Below are 14,733 nucleotides of genomic sequence, written 5' to 3'. Positions count from 1 at the left end.
TCACTTTTTTAACCAATAAAGGAATTTGAATTATTTTGTTTATGTTCCTGATGCTTTGTTCTCTCTCTCACCTGCAAGAAAATGGGGGTGGTGAGGGCAGCCTACAACAGAGAGTGAGGAAAGGTTGCATTTAAACAAATTACTGTCAGTAATGACATGGCCCGTAGGGAAAAACTATTTTTTTAAAGAACCTATTCTTAATTAGAAAAGAGTAAAAATACTTTGTCACTAGAATTGGATTAGATTAGAGTGATCCACATATGGAATGCTTAAATAAGACTTAATTAAATAGTAGATTACTGAATTGGTCAGAAATGTTCAACTATACTATCTTAAAGTAATGATGACAATTGTTTTTTTAATTTGGTATTTTGGTATTTTAATTGTTTTTTAATTGTTCTAGATCTGTCAGCAGTGGCTCACACAGTGTTTCTGGAATTATATGGATTGGAGAGAGATTTGTCATTATATTGCCATTTGCATTTTCCTTGGCCCGGATTACCAGATATATATGTGCATATCTGTATTCAAACATCTACAACAAGAAATCCTTCAGCATACCCAGGCTCAGGACCTTCAGGTTTTTCTTAAAGTAATCACTTCTTTATCTTTTTGTAGGACTGGACAATCTTTGAGGGGATTGGTTGGGAGGGGTCTGTGGTAGAAAATGGCTGAGTTGATGTTACCATTCCCCCCATCCCGGGGGGGGGGGTGTTACATAGATTAGGGAAAGCGCTTTTTAAAATAATATTTGGATTAACATTTTACAAATGTTTTAGTTTTTTCTTCCTTTTAACTGGGAAGGTATTGTTTGGTTGCTGTCTTTGGCAATCAGGCCAGAGAGGGACTTCAAAAGGCCTGTGGAAAAAGAGGATGCCCTATTCTCTTTATACAGTTTACAAGACTTTTAAATGAGTTATTCAGAGACATCAAAAGCAAATGTTTTATAACGGTAATTTTCAGCCGGTTAATTTTTACTTATATGCTTCTCTATTGACAAAAAGAAGCGTATCAGTGTTTTATAGCAAAACAGTACTTATACTATCTAATATCTATCTCCCATGGCACAGATTCCTGTTAGTTTATTCTATCAAGAATGATCTAAAAACCAAACATTGTGACTTTGACAGACATTGAATCAATAATTCCCTTGCAGAATTTTGGCTGATTCCATTAGAAATAAAACATTGGTTTAAATAGGTCTTTGAAATTCTGATCTAGCAAGGCAATTTTTAATGTTCCTAATTGATTTAGACTGTGCATCAACTATGCAAAGAAAGGGTATATGACTGATAAAAATTTTGTTACATTTTTTGTAAATGACTCAACAGCTTATACATCTGTTTGTGGATATGGGGGCTGCGTGAGGGTATGGGTGTTGGTCTGTTTATTAAAGAAACAAAATCACAGGCAGGTCAAAAACTTTTTTTAAAAAATTACTGGGTTAAAAAGAAAAAATGGAAGATTGGTATGATACTGAGTATATGGTATGGGTCTATACTGTATACATACAAACATATGCAAACTTATGGAAAAATATCAAAATCCCTGTTCAGCATTTCTGTCCAAATATTCAATTAATTTGGTATCTTCAACATTAATTTTAAAATACAGTGGCAGAATTTTAGTTCTCATCATGTTTCATGATTGTGGCTAACCAGAAGAGAAATTTCCTGTTCTGTAGCTCATTCAGCTATGCCTATATCAGTTCAAGAAAGGACATACTAATTTGTAGAACTACTATCTTACCAAGAGCTTGTTGAAGAATTCTACTTTAGTGCTAAACTATTCTAGAGAAGAATTGAATTTGTCATTTTGTGATTGTTAAATTTGGGTAGTATATTTTTCTCTAATCTCTCCTCTCCCTTCCTTATGTGGGATTCATATTTGTCTCTTATCTTTTATTATCTTTTAATTGAATATAAGACCAAAATTCCAAGCTTGACTTTTGTGTATGAAAAAGAAATGACTGTTGACGTTTGTGATTAGCCCAATTTGATACCCAGGCAGAATAATATTTTTTAAAGAAGAAAAATCAAATTAATTGTTAAAACATATTATTAAGCCTCTGTCTATCTACAAGAACCTTCTTATATGAAAGCCCAACTATTCCATTAATTTGGTATCTTTGACATTAATTTTAAAATGTAGTGGCAGAATTTTAATTCTCATCATGTAGTAGGTGACAATATACCAGAGCAACTCTCCTTATGTTAACATAGGATGACAAGCTGTCAAGATTTCATAGTTCTTAAGATACAGAGGCCAAATTATAGGTCAAAACTTGTAAAGTTCTCATTAAAATGTATGGAACACAATTGGGAAGAACAGTCTTTATATTCTATAAAAGAAAAATATTTGAAGAAAAAACATAGAATCCTGATTTAATTGACTTGGTGGGGTTGACGAGTCAAATCCACAACATACTGATCCCAGCTGAGGCTTAATTAAACTACTCTGGATTTAGCTGGTTAAGGATTACACTCTTAAGAATATAATATTTGTATTAAAATAAACAATGCTAACAATACAAAAGCAAACCAATGCATCATTAAAATTGCTATTTAATTACCTCTAGTTCTGGATAAGAATTGGTTACAAATGAGCTTGTATGAGATGGTTAAGCCACTCAACCATCTTCCATTTTAATGGAATTCAGATGAGCATGGTAACAAAAGAACATCTGTATCTATATTGGTGACTTCCATTATACCTTGGTTTTGCATACAGATTCCCCATGCCTTATTGAAGCAAGTAACTGCAAACCTGTCAGATAACAGGAATATTAATTGCTTTATGATTTTAGAGAACAAAAACTCAGAAAGGAAAATAATCCTGCTGAAGATTGACTCAGCCTTCCATCCTTCCAAAGTGGGTAAATTGATGGACCCAGGTTGTTGAAGGCAATATACAGACTCTGTAAACTGCTTTGAGAGGGCTGTAAAGCACTGTGAAGTGGTATATAAGTCTAAGTGCTATTGCTGTTACCTATTATACCACTGATTCTAAGTTTTACCTATTATACTACTGATTCAAATTCTTATTTGTTCCTTATTGCACAGTTCCCTTCTCGTTCTCTTCTATAGGACTGAAAGTTCTAGCTTTCTTTGTTGACATGATGTATATTTACCATGTTAAACTCCCCAAAGTACCAAGTAAATATTAATAGGAAAAAATAAAATTAGCTAGTTTGGGAAAAATAGAATTCCTTAACTTAATAGCATATTCTGCGGTTTTGTTTTCCCTCCTCTGATGATATTTTTCTTTCCTACAATGTTCAGGAAGAAGCACTCCATGGATTTCAGGTGAATAATTACGTTGAGTATATGGAAAACTTGGCTCAAACCTACCGACCAATTCTATTAAGAGACATGAGGAATATTGGAGTGCGAAGCACGTAGATCAAGCAGATGAGCACATCATTTCAAATTTTGGTTATGTACTTTAAGGGGGGCAGTGATTGTTTTATTTCCTTCTCCGTAAAAAATGTATTCATTGTTGCTATCCTTGCAGCCAAATCAATAAGCTTTTTCAGCATACCATTTTCACAAGACAACATCCTCTAAATTGGATCATCTGAAAAATAATGTGTTTTTCTAGCCAGGTGTCATTGTTTGTTTACACTTGGTTTCAGAAACTAGCTCTGAATTACTTAAATGTTCTGTTTATATTTTCCAGGAAGCAGTGTCTATACTATTAAACTTTGCTTCCAAACATTTCTAAATTGCTGAAGGTTCAGAAGTAAGGAAAAGTAATTTAAATGAATGCAGAACTTTTGAGAGCTGCAAAAATTATCTTGGAAGCTCAAAAATAAAATATAATTACAGGTCCTGAGTGGCTCAGTTTGAAGTTGAATGAAAGGTTTGTTATTGGTTTTTTCTGTAAATATTTTTTGTAATAGTACTGTACACTCGAAAGTATTTATGTGAAGTTGTAAATTAACACTTCTGTAGATCTGTTAATACAAATGTAGATTTTATTATCTGTTTTATCAAAACTAAATGTAAAGAAATAAAACTTTGGGAACATACATGAATATTGGTAACATGTTTATTTGATCTTGAGTTATATTCTCAACAGACCAGTTGAGAGTCATTATGAATCTGTAGGTATCCATCATGGTACATTGATGAATTATACCTGTTCAATAGCATAAGACCTTTGGAAGAAGTTAACATTTTTCTTTTCGCATCCTCTCCAGCTTCAAATGAGGTTTTTTTTCTGAAACTTAAGTTATTTATAAGAAGCAATTAACCAAAGCAAAACTTTAGGTGGATTCCACAAGCAGTTTCAGGCAAAGTCTTTGGACTGTACAAATATACTTGGCTCAGATCAGTGATGGTGAACCTTTTCACCATCATGTGCCAAAAGGGGGAAGCATGGGGGTAGCATGCATGCATACCCACATTCATAATACAATGCCCCCCAACCATATGATAAGACGGAGTGGCTGTGGGTTTTGCCTCCCAAGGACAATTCCATCTGTCCGTCCATCACCCTGGGGGGGGGGACTATTGACCCCCTCAGAGAGGGTCCATAATTTGGGACCCAGGGGAAGAGCCTTCTTTGTGGCGGCCCCGACCCTCTGGAACCTGCTCCCCCCGGAGATTAGGATCCACAGCTCTGATTGGAGAACCATCTTTCAGCTGTGGCGAGGGGGGCGTTTGCCCAGGTTCGCCTGGTGCACCAGTTGCAGCCCTACCTGAACTGGGAGTCACTGCTCACAGTCACTCATGCCCTCATCACCTCGAGGCTCGACTACTGTAACGCTCTCTACATGGGGCTATCTTTGAAGAGTGTTCGGAAACTTCAGATCGTGCAGAATGCAGCAGCGAGAGCAATCATGGGCTTCCCTAGGTATGCCCATGTTACACCAACACTCTGCAGTCTGCATTGGTTGCTGATCAGTTTCCGGCACAATTCAAAGTGTTGGTTAGGACCTATAAAGCCCTTCATGGCATCGGACCAAAATATCACCGAGACTGACTTCTGCCGCACTAATCCCAGCGACCGGTTAGGTCCCACAGAATTGGCCTTCTCCGGGTCCTGTCGACTAAACAATGTCATCTGCTGGGACCCAGGGGAAGAGCCTTCTCTGTGGTGGCCCCGACCCTCTGGAACCAGCTCCCCCCGGAGATTAGGATTGCCCCCACTCTCCTTGCCTTTCGCAAACTTCTTAAAATCTACCTCTGCCGCCAGGCATGGGGGAATTGAGACATCTCCCCCAGGCTTATATAGTTTTATGTATGGCATGCTTGTGTTGTATGTTTTTAAAATAATGGGTTTTTAGATATTTTTAAATATTAGATTTGTTTATTGTACACTGTTTTATTGTTGTGAGCCGCCTCGAGTCTGCGGAGAGGAGCGGCGTACAAATCCAATAAATAAATAAATAAAATAAATCAATATGAATAAGTGACCCCCTAACAATCCTCCCATGAATGTGCATGTGATTCCCATGCTCTCCCATCGCATGTGTGCATAAACCCCAGCACAAGTTGCACACATACCCATTGCCTGTTTTGGGGCCTGGCAAGCCTCCTTTTAGGCCGGTGCGTCTCTTACTGTGGGGCCAGATACTCCTTCAGTGCAGACTCAGCTCCTGTGACAGCGCTACTTGTTCTCAGTAGCTGGTTTTTGGGGAGGGTGGTGGTGGTTCTCTTCCAGATTCCCGACTACAAGTGGGAGGCTGCCCCCTCTGCTTGCTTGCCACCGAAAACAAGCAGCTCTGCCCCTTTTTTCCTTTTCAGACCAGTTCCAAGCAAGAGGTACACAAACTTCAGCAGCTCTCACACTGCTGTCTGCACTTCTTGCTTGGAGCTGGTCTGGGAAGGAAAAAACACAACCAAATTAGGTGGGATTCACCCCATCCAGGTCCCTCTAAATAGGTCACCCTACGGTAGCCTCTGTGCTGAACTACCTGACCCAACAGTGATCGCCCACTGAAATGAAGCCTGCCCTCCAAGCCCTTCTTAGCGCCCTCTTTTTCCCACAGCGAATGAGCTGGGAGGTGGGTATGAAAAGTGCTTCTCGCTTCAAGCTGGCAGCCCCAGGGGGTTGAATTAGGTGGGACTTGCCCCACCCAGGTCCCCCAAACGGGTCTCCCAGTCATAGCCTCCCCGTTGAACTACGCTACCTGACCGTGATCCCGACCCAAATGGAGCTTGCTCCTCCAAGTGCCCGCTTTTTCCTGCAGCGAACAAATGCAAAAAGTGCTTCCCACTTCTCTACCTGCATGCTTTTACTGGTTCTGCACTCCCTCAATACCAAGAAGAAGCTGCTACCTGAGGCCACTCTGCTGCGAGGTGGGGGGAGGGCAGGTCTGGTTGGCTGGCTGGACACAGCAAACGCTGCCGTTGCAGTGCCATGCTACCCAGGATCTACCCAGGTAGTGGCCGTATCCACCAGGTAGAGCCAGTTAATAGCATGCAGGTAGAGAAGAAGCAGGAAGCACTTTTTGGCCACCCCAGCATGTTAGCTGTGGGAGAAAGGGGGTGCTCAGAAGAGCTTGGAGGAAGTTTATGTTTTGGTGGGCGATCACTGTTGGGGTGTGTAATTCAATGGGGGGTGGCTCTCCTCCAGAATCCTGGTCACAAGTGGCTCTCTTCTCTTGCCTGCCATCCAAAACAAGCAGCTCTCCACCTGCTGCTGCCCTGGGGCTACACGGCGGTTCTCACCCTCCTACCCACCCCCTCTTTTCCAACCCTCTTCACCAGCCACCAAAAACAAGCAGTTCTGCCCCTGCTCCTCTCCTGGGACTGCCAGCTTGTGGCCAGGATTCTGAAGCAGAATCCTCCAGTTATAGCATGCAGATAAAGGAGAAGCAAGAAGCGCTTTTCACACCCTCCACCAGTTTATTCGCTGTGGGAAAAAGAGGGTGCTTGGGTTGCGTAGTTCAGCACAGAGGCTACCATAGGAAGACCTATTTGGAAGCATCTGGATGGTGCAAATTCTGCCTAATTCAGCTGTGTTTTTTCCTTTCCAGACCAGCAGCAAATGAACTGGGGGCACAAAAAGCACTTCCCACTTCTTCTCTACCTTCATGCTATAACTTTAGGATTCTCTCCAGAATCCTGGCTGCAAGCTGGCAGCCCCAAGTGAGCAACAGGGACAGAGCTGCTTGTTTTTTTGGTGGTGGGCAAGGGGAGGGGGCCACTTGCGTGCTGAATTCTGTAGGAGAACCATCTCCCCTCGCCAATCATATGTTCGCTATCACAGCCCAAGGTTATAGCTAAACAGAAGACCTGTCTTTTGGAAGCAGTAGTTCACAATTCAAATGGATGACAAGGTCTAAAAAATAAAAGACATTAATCTGCTTTGTATCAGTTCCTTATAAGCAGAAATAGTATTGAACATCAGAGTTATTGAGCCTAGTTCTTTGTTTGTTTGTTTGTTTGTTTGTTTGTTTGTTTGTTTTATGCCGCCCTTCTCCTTAGACTTAGGGTGGGTTACAACATGTTAGCAATAGCACTTTTTAACAGAGCCAGCATACTGCCCCCACAATAGGGGTCCTAATTTTACTCACCTCGGAAGGATGGAAGGCTGAATCAACCTTTATCCTAACTTACCTGAGTTTGGCATGCAATCTACAGTCCATTTTGTATTTAATCAATCATACTCATTATTTTCAATTTATTCAACCCTAGTGATTAAAAAAAATGCTAGATAATGTTTCTCAACCTATCCATTAGGCTGACATCTTTTTTATTAGAATTAAACATAACGCAAACACAAACAATACAACACAATGATATCAAGGTCTTAGATTTTAAAGGAGCTGATTTTAATAAACTCAGAATTTGGGGAAGATTCCTTAGATAAAAATCCTAAAGGGAAAAACAATTGAAGAATTTTGGAAAAATATCATAAAAGCCCAGACCAGCACAATACCTCTGGGAAAGAAAAACAAAAAATCCAATAAGAAACCAGCATGACTGCACAAACCTCTCTCTGACAAATTGTAAGAATAAAAGGACATGGTTCTCAACTTTTCTAATGCCGCAACCCCTTAATATAGTTCCTCACATTGTGATCCCCAACCATAAGTCTAGCACCAATTCTCACAACAGAGCTTAAGCTGATTGGCAAGAAGGTCAAAGGGACACCCCCACTGTAAACGCTTGATTGGTCAGATTGTAAAAAATATGTTCCAAGGCGCAAGAATAGAAGCTTTAGTTCCTAATACCATGGGAAATTGGTATTTTCCCATTTGTCTTAGGTGACCCCTGTGAAATGGTCATTCGACTCCCGAAGGGGTCCCGACCCCCAGGTTGAGAACCACTGGATTAAAGGAAGCAATATGCTTCCTCCCATATTTAGGTATACCAGGTGACTTGACAGAAAAAAACATATACATACATACATACATACATACATACATACATACATACATACATATCTGACAAGTCAAGTCGTGTATCGCAGAGTTATGCAGAGGCTTTCAGCTATAGCTGCTTGAACAGCTAATTGGCATCTAGAAATAATGCTCAGAAGATCTTTCATTCCTGATTGCTGGGTTTTTTTTCAACTTTATGCCAGAGGCTGATATGTAGGTAAACTCTATTTGTGGATTGTCAGCCTCCATTCCATGACTAACATACTACCCACACACTTGATCTTAGCCTAAAGACTGAGAAGCGATTAAGAAGTTGTCAGTGTGCTTTGAATATTTTAAAAAGAAGGCTTACAGTTGTAAACATATTTTTATGTACTAGACCAGAGCTGTCAAACTCGCAGCTCGCAGGCCAGATGTGTTATACGCTGTCCAATTCCAGACTTCCAAAACATTTAAGAATCACCATTCTTTCTTCTGAAAGAAGAATGGTAAATTTTAAAAAAAATACAGCTTTTATTTACCCAGAACTGCATTTGAAGATTCTAACTTAATTACAATCTTAAATCAAAGGAGGCAATGCTTTGAAGAAAAAGAAACAGCAATAGAATACAACTTGTAAGCAAGAAAAAGGAAAGGGACATTTAATGTCTATAGTAGCACTGCCTTCAAATATACCTTGCAATATAGCATTACATTTGCAGTCTGTATGGTACACATGTTTTCAAAATACCTAATTTAACATGCTACAAAAAAAGAACCTGTTTTGGAAGAAGAGCTTTCCCAGCCTTTAAATTCAACATTGATTTAGAAAGCCCAGGATGTTAAATATTTTTAACAGCATCTAGTTTTCAAATTTAATTCTGTGTGGAATTCAACTTGCTGATATCTTATATTTGTTCTTTGTGCTAGTTGAACTAGAGACATACTAATTGCTTGTTATCCCATTTCATAACAGTATTGAACAAAACTGTATATTTTAGATGCATTGAAGCTGGTGGCTGTTGTCAATATGTAACCGATGAATGTTGTGGCTGCACACAAGATTGTTGATCCAACTGCTGGATCACCTTCACAACTGTGAAGTACACTCAGTGCAGAAGCGGTCGTCTATATTTCCAATGAATATCACATTGCCAGTTAAGGTGAAGTGACTCACTCCAGAAATATTTCAGTTAGTTACAAATGAATAAGCTCCAAGTAAAGATGCACCATACAAATATTCAAAGACATGTATTTTAAGTGGGATATAGAAATGCAGTCATGGGAAACATTGGAGCCTTGGTAGCTGTACAGTGAGATAATTTAAACATAAATATACACACAAATTACTGAAATGGTACTTTTATTTTCCGGGGTAAAAATATTTCCCATTAGTGTTCTTCATTACTAGCTAGGTTTATCTGGAGACAATAGTGTTAGTACTATGTACAAGACAATTGGGTTTGCAATAAACAAGCTAACAATGAATGCTTGTTTGTATTGTAGTACTATAGCTTTAAGAGGTAGTGTTTCAGGTTGCCTTAAGAGGGAGCCAGAAAGCATGATTTTCTCTCTGCTCTCTCAGTTCTTTCTGCTGGACTGTGACTCATATAGTAAGCTCTGTGTATTTGATGATAGTTTATTGTATTTGTAAGCTGTAATGTATGTCTGATGTGTAAGACAAAGACAGGCTTGTAATATCATACTGAGAGATATTGACTTAATTTGAATGTGTAGGACCAGACTGTTTAACTTGGCTGCTATTTCTAAAAGTAAACTTTAATTGAACTTTAAAGTATCTGTTTTGTGTGACTGAATAATTACTCATATCTGCTGGATATCTGCTAGAATCCCACGTTTTTCTTCTGTGCATGTCCTTGATAATTTAAGGGTCGTTCCACACACACCTTAACAAATAGCATCTGTAAAATGAAACCTTATTCAAAATAGAGGATAATGACATGAAAAAATTGTAGCTGAATATGCAATTATTAACAAGAAAAGCTGCTTCTGCTGTACATAAATTGCATAATCTGAATTATAAAGCTTATTGCATATGAAATACTGAACATGACAATGGTTTCAGATTTATTTTCTATGAAAGCACTAGTTCTTCTGTTGTGGTTGGCTCTGGCCCAGCTCCTGCTCCAAGGAATGTGGAGGTGGATGCAGGGGAAACATCAACATGTCATAGCCCTGTTTTATTGCCGACAGAGTCAGGGAGTGCAGTTTCCTCGGACGAAGAAGAAGGTGGGGGTGACTTGGAAGAGGGGGGTTTGGCACACAGCCCAGGAAGCCAATCTCCATTATCTTCAGTTGATTAGGATGAGGAAGTGTTAGACCCACGCAGGCACAGACTTATGCATAGAAGAGACCAATTGAAGAAATATTACAGGAGATAAAAGGCCACCTGTGTTTGGGTGGGGCTCCAGTAATTAGAGCTGCTGGTATAAATAGCAGCATGCTGGCTTGGCCATTGTGGAAGATTATCTGATCGTTGTTCTTCAGGACTGTGCCTTGCTGTTTCCGGACTTTGTTGATTTTTCATGCCTTTGAAACCAAAGCAGAGCAAAGTGTGTGTGTTTCACTTTGTGGGAGAAGGAGGGTTGTGACGTTTCTTCACAGCTGCTAGCTAAGTACTTAAGGACTGATTAAGGGGATTGTACAGATTACCAGGTTGTTTTGGGAAGAGTGCTCTTTGCAATACAAAAAAGGGTGCTTTGTTTCTTTTGAATTTTTGGGATAAAGAACTTTTTTTTTGAACTTTCAAGTGTGTGTGTGTCTGAAATTTGTACCCTTGAATTTTCGGGAGACTCATACCATAGAGCCCGGCAGAACATCTTCTAAGCCTCACCAGGAAATAGTCAAACTATTTTTTTTTAATTGTACTTTTTTGCAAAGATACTGCAGGTTGTAGTAAAACAAAATCAAAATGGTGGCCCTGATTGCAGTATAAACTCTCCCTGTTTTTTGTTTATGTAATTTGTGATACATATAAAAAAAAAGTCCGGAGCTTCAATCTCACTACCATTACAATGAAGTGGATCTATTTTGTTCAGCTATTATATTTTGGCAGCATTGCCTGGAAAGGCTAATCACAATGAATATATTGATATCCAGTAAAAAAAATGACATTCACAATTTCCATTTTTACACCATTTCCTAATATACAACTCGGATGAAAGAGCACTTGAAGAAAACCATTAGAATATTTTAAAGTGATAGTGGACACCAGTCTGCAGGAAGTATATCAAATATGCAGCTTAAGGGCATTTCCCACAAAATCGGTGGCATGATGGATGTTCATCAGTTTACAACATACTTGCTCTAAAAAAACTGGAAGATCCCTCCTTCATATATCCTGATTCTCTGGGATTCTTTCCATTACCTCAGCTTAAATGTCAGGGGGGTTTAAAGATGCACTTTGGGGGTGGGGAAACTCTGAGCTACAGATTCCTGTGTGGCACCGAAACATTCTGCCTTTTTCTTTGTAGTATATTGACTTCCATTTATATTCACTAGAAGAATCTAAACCAAAGAGTTTGAGCAATCAGGTGTCAAGATTGGAACACAGCACAAACAGCATCCGTACAAACCTTGTTTTAATATTAACGGCTACTAAATGTCTTCTTTAGCAGTCATCCTAAAGTCAAATAATGTATATATCAGTTTTTCTTGGCAATGGCTGTTAATTAATTCTCCTTAATAGTTAAGAAGTGGTCCAAACAAAAGCACACCTCTGACAAAGAGTCTTTCAGATAACAGCAGATAATCCATACAATCTTACCATTGTTGGCAAAACGCCCAGGAGCAATTTGCAGGAAAAATGATGATTTCAAAATGGGAGCAGAAACAGATACTCGGGTTTCAAAGACCAGGACTTGGAATGAACAAAGTTGTTTCCTGAAAATTGCTCACTCAGTTTCATCGCTTAAATAGGCTATGGGAGTGGCCAATTAGCCCCAAGCCTACTCCCTAGTAGTCCTTCTTAGGAACCATTCCTGTCTTTTGGCAGCTCTGTGTGCAGAGAATGCATTGAGAACAGGCTCCTCCTCCTCCTCCTACACTCATGGCAGCCTCTGGAGATTCTGAAGGCCCTGGCTGAATCTCTGCCTCTGGTAGAGAGCCTTCTCTATGCTCCTCGCTGTCCAACTCTGGTACCAGCTGCACAGGCTGCTGTTGAATCACCACACCTGCCTCCTCACTGTTCGAATCTACTACCAGCTGCACAGGCCATATCCCTAATTTCCACAACAAAGATTTTCCAGGCATATTGGTGCCCTTAGATCCATCTTAGCAATATGTGGAGTAGTGGTGGGTTGCTACCGGTTCACCTCAGATCAGGTGAAATGGTAGTAGTGGTGGTGGGAGGCTCCACCCACCTACCTGGACGTCTCTGTGCATACAAATCAAATCAAGAAAGAAAGAGAGAAAAAGAAAAAGGAAGGAAGAAAGAAAGAGAAAAAAAAGAAAGAAAGAAAGAAAGAATGAAATAAATCAGCTCCCCCTGGAGAGTCGTACTGCTCCCACCCTAATTGCCTTCTGCAAGAATCTGAAAACCTATTTATGACACCAGGTTTGGGGTCACTAGACCCTAGCCTCTGGCCAATAAGTATGTGGTATGTTCCTGAATCTGAATGAATTATTTTTAATTTTTCAAGCTTTTTAGAATGGTTTTAGATTATTTATTTATAATAATTGGATTTCACAGAGAGGGGCAGCATACAAGTCAAATAAATAAATAAATAAATAAATACATACATACATACATACATACATACATACATACATACATACATACTCCCAATAGCAAACCAGTAGCAAGAGTAATTGAAACCCACTGCTGCTATGGACCATGTATTGCATCAATTCCATTTGGGAGCCTTGAGCATACTTGGAAGTGATAATTAGAAATCTCCCACAGTCCATTTCTGAATATTTAAAAGAATACAAACTTTATAAGTCCATATATGAAACATCCTTGCCAATAGGTCTATCCCATTCAATGAATATAAAATGAGTACTGCGTGTTCCAATGGGCCATAGCTCTCAATTAGGCAGTAATGGGGCCTGATAACTCATATTTCTGTGCAATTTACCTTACAAATATGGTGCAGTGACATTGGTCCTTTATTAACTCCATTTAAAATGATAATTTGAGGCAGCAGAGTATATTCTGCCCTGCATGACCTAGCTTTTCTTTCTCTCCGGGAATTTACATTCATACTGTAGAGAAATATCCGCAGAGTTTACATTTTACAAATGCAAATAATGAATCTGGGGAACTGGAAATCAAGATAAATGAGTAAAGAGTTTAAAATGTCTGAAGAAGATCACCTGATTTTTTTCATATTAAGCCTGTGCAAGTTACTCGGGATTCATTTCAAAATGAAGAAATAAGCAGGTTGCAACCAGGTCATACTGGATAAGAGTGAATTAATTTAAAATGTGATTTTTTAAAAAATATTTTGACCTTTAATTAGATCTGCCTTCCGAGATTCCAATTGTCCCCACCTTACCAGCCTTCTGCAAAGCTGTAATTATCTGGGACCATTGATACTAAGTCATCCAGACGTGAATGAGGAATGTTAGTTTGAGTATGTGTGTTTTAAATCAGGGTTTATTAATGCATGTTTTTATTGGTTTGGGAACTGTTTTTATCTGTTGGAAGCTGCCCAGAGTAGTTTGGGAGTTGGGCGGAATATAAATATGTTAAATAAATAAATAAATAAGTAAGTAAGTAAGTAAGTAAGTAAGTAAGTAAATAATGTAATAATTATTATTAGTTTGTTTGTTTGTTTGTTTGTTTGTTTATTTATTAGATTTGTATGCCGCCCTTCTCCAAAGACTCGGGGCGGCTCACAAGACATAATATAAAACAGTGCATATAAACAAATCTCATTAATTGAAGACTACAAGCTAAAAACCCAATATCATAAAATCAGTCAGCCAATTCAATCACAGTCATACATCACAATTAGTGGTCAGGGGGGTCTAATTGATCTAATTGCCCCATGCCTGGCAACATAAGTGAGTCTGGAGAATCTTGCAGAAGGCAAGGAGGGTGGGGGCAGTGCGAATCTCTGGAGGTAGCTGATTCCAGAGGGCCGGGGCCACCACAGAGAAGGCTCTTCCCCTAGGCCTTGCCAGACGACATTGTCTGGTCGATGGGATTTGGAAAAGGCCAACTCTGTGGAACCTAACTAACCGCTGGGATTCAAATTGCAGAAGGCAGTCCCGTAAATAATCTGATCTGATGCCATGTAGGGCTTTGTAGATCATCATCAACACTTTGAATTGTGTCCAGAAACCAATCGGCAACCAAAGCAGTTCATGGAGTGTTGGAGAAACATGGGTGTATCTAGGAAGACCCATGACTGCTCGCGCGGCTGCATTTTGCACAATTTGAAGTTTCCAAA

At 39.3% G+C, this 14,733-nt stretch overlaps 1 protein-coding gene across 1 annotated transcript in view; it reads left to right on the top strand.

Annotated features, from left to right (window-relative positions):
• Window positions 1–4,030, top strand: part of TBC1D32 (TBC1 domain family member 32) — a 106,081-nt gene extending 102,051 nt beyond the window's left edge. Inside the window, exons 33-34 of the mRNA XM_070733436.1 lie at window positions 404–592; window positions 3,282–4,030. Of these exons, the coding sequence (XP_070589537.1) occupies window positions 404–592; window positions 3,282–3,401 (309 nt within the window). The 3' untranslated portion in view covers window positions 3,402–4,030. The remainder of the gene's footprint in view (window positions 1–403; window positions 593–3,281) is intronic.
• Window positions 4,031–14,733: the final 10,703 nt, after the last annotated feature.

Source organism: Erythrolamprus reginae, chromosome 1 (assembly GCF_031021105.1).
Source record: "Erythrolamprus reginae isolate rEryReg1 chromosome 1, rEryReg1.hap1, whole genome shotgun sequence".
NCBI lineage: Eukaryota > Metazoa > Chordata > Lepidosauria > Squamata > Dipsadidae > Erythrolamprus > Erythrolamprus reginae.
Note: the sequence above shows the minus strand (reverse complement) of the source record. Positions and strands in the feature narration are given on the sequence as shown.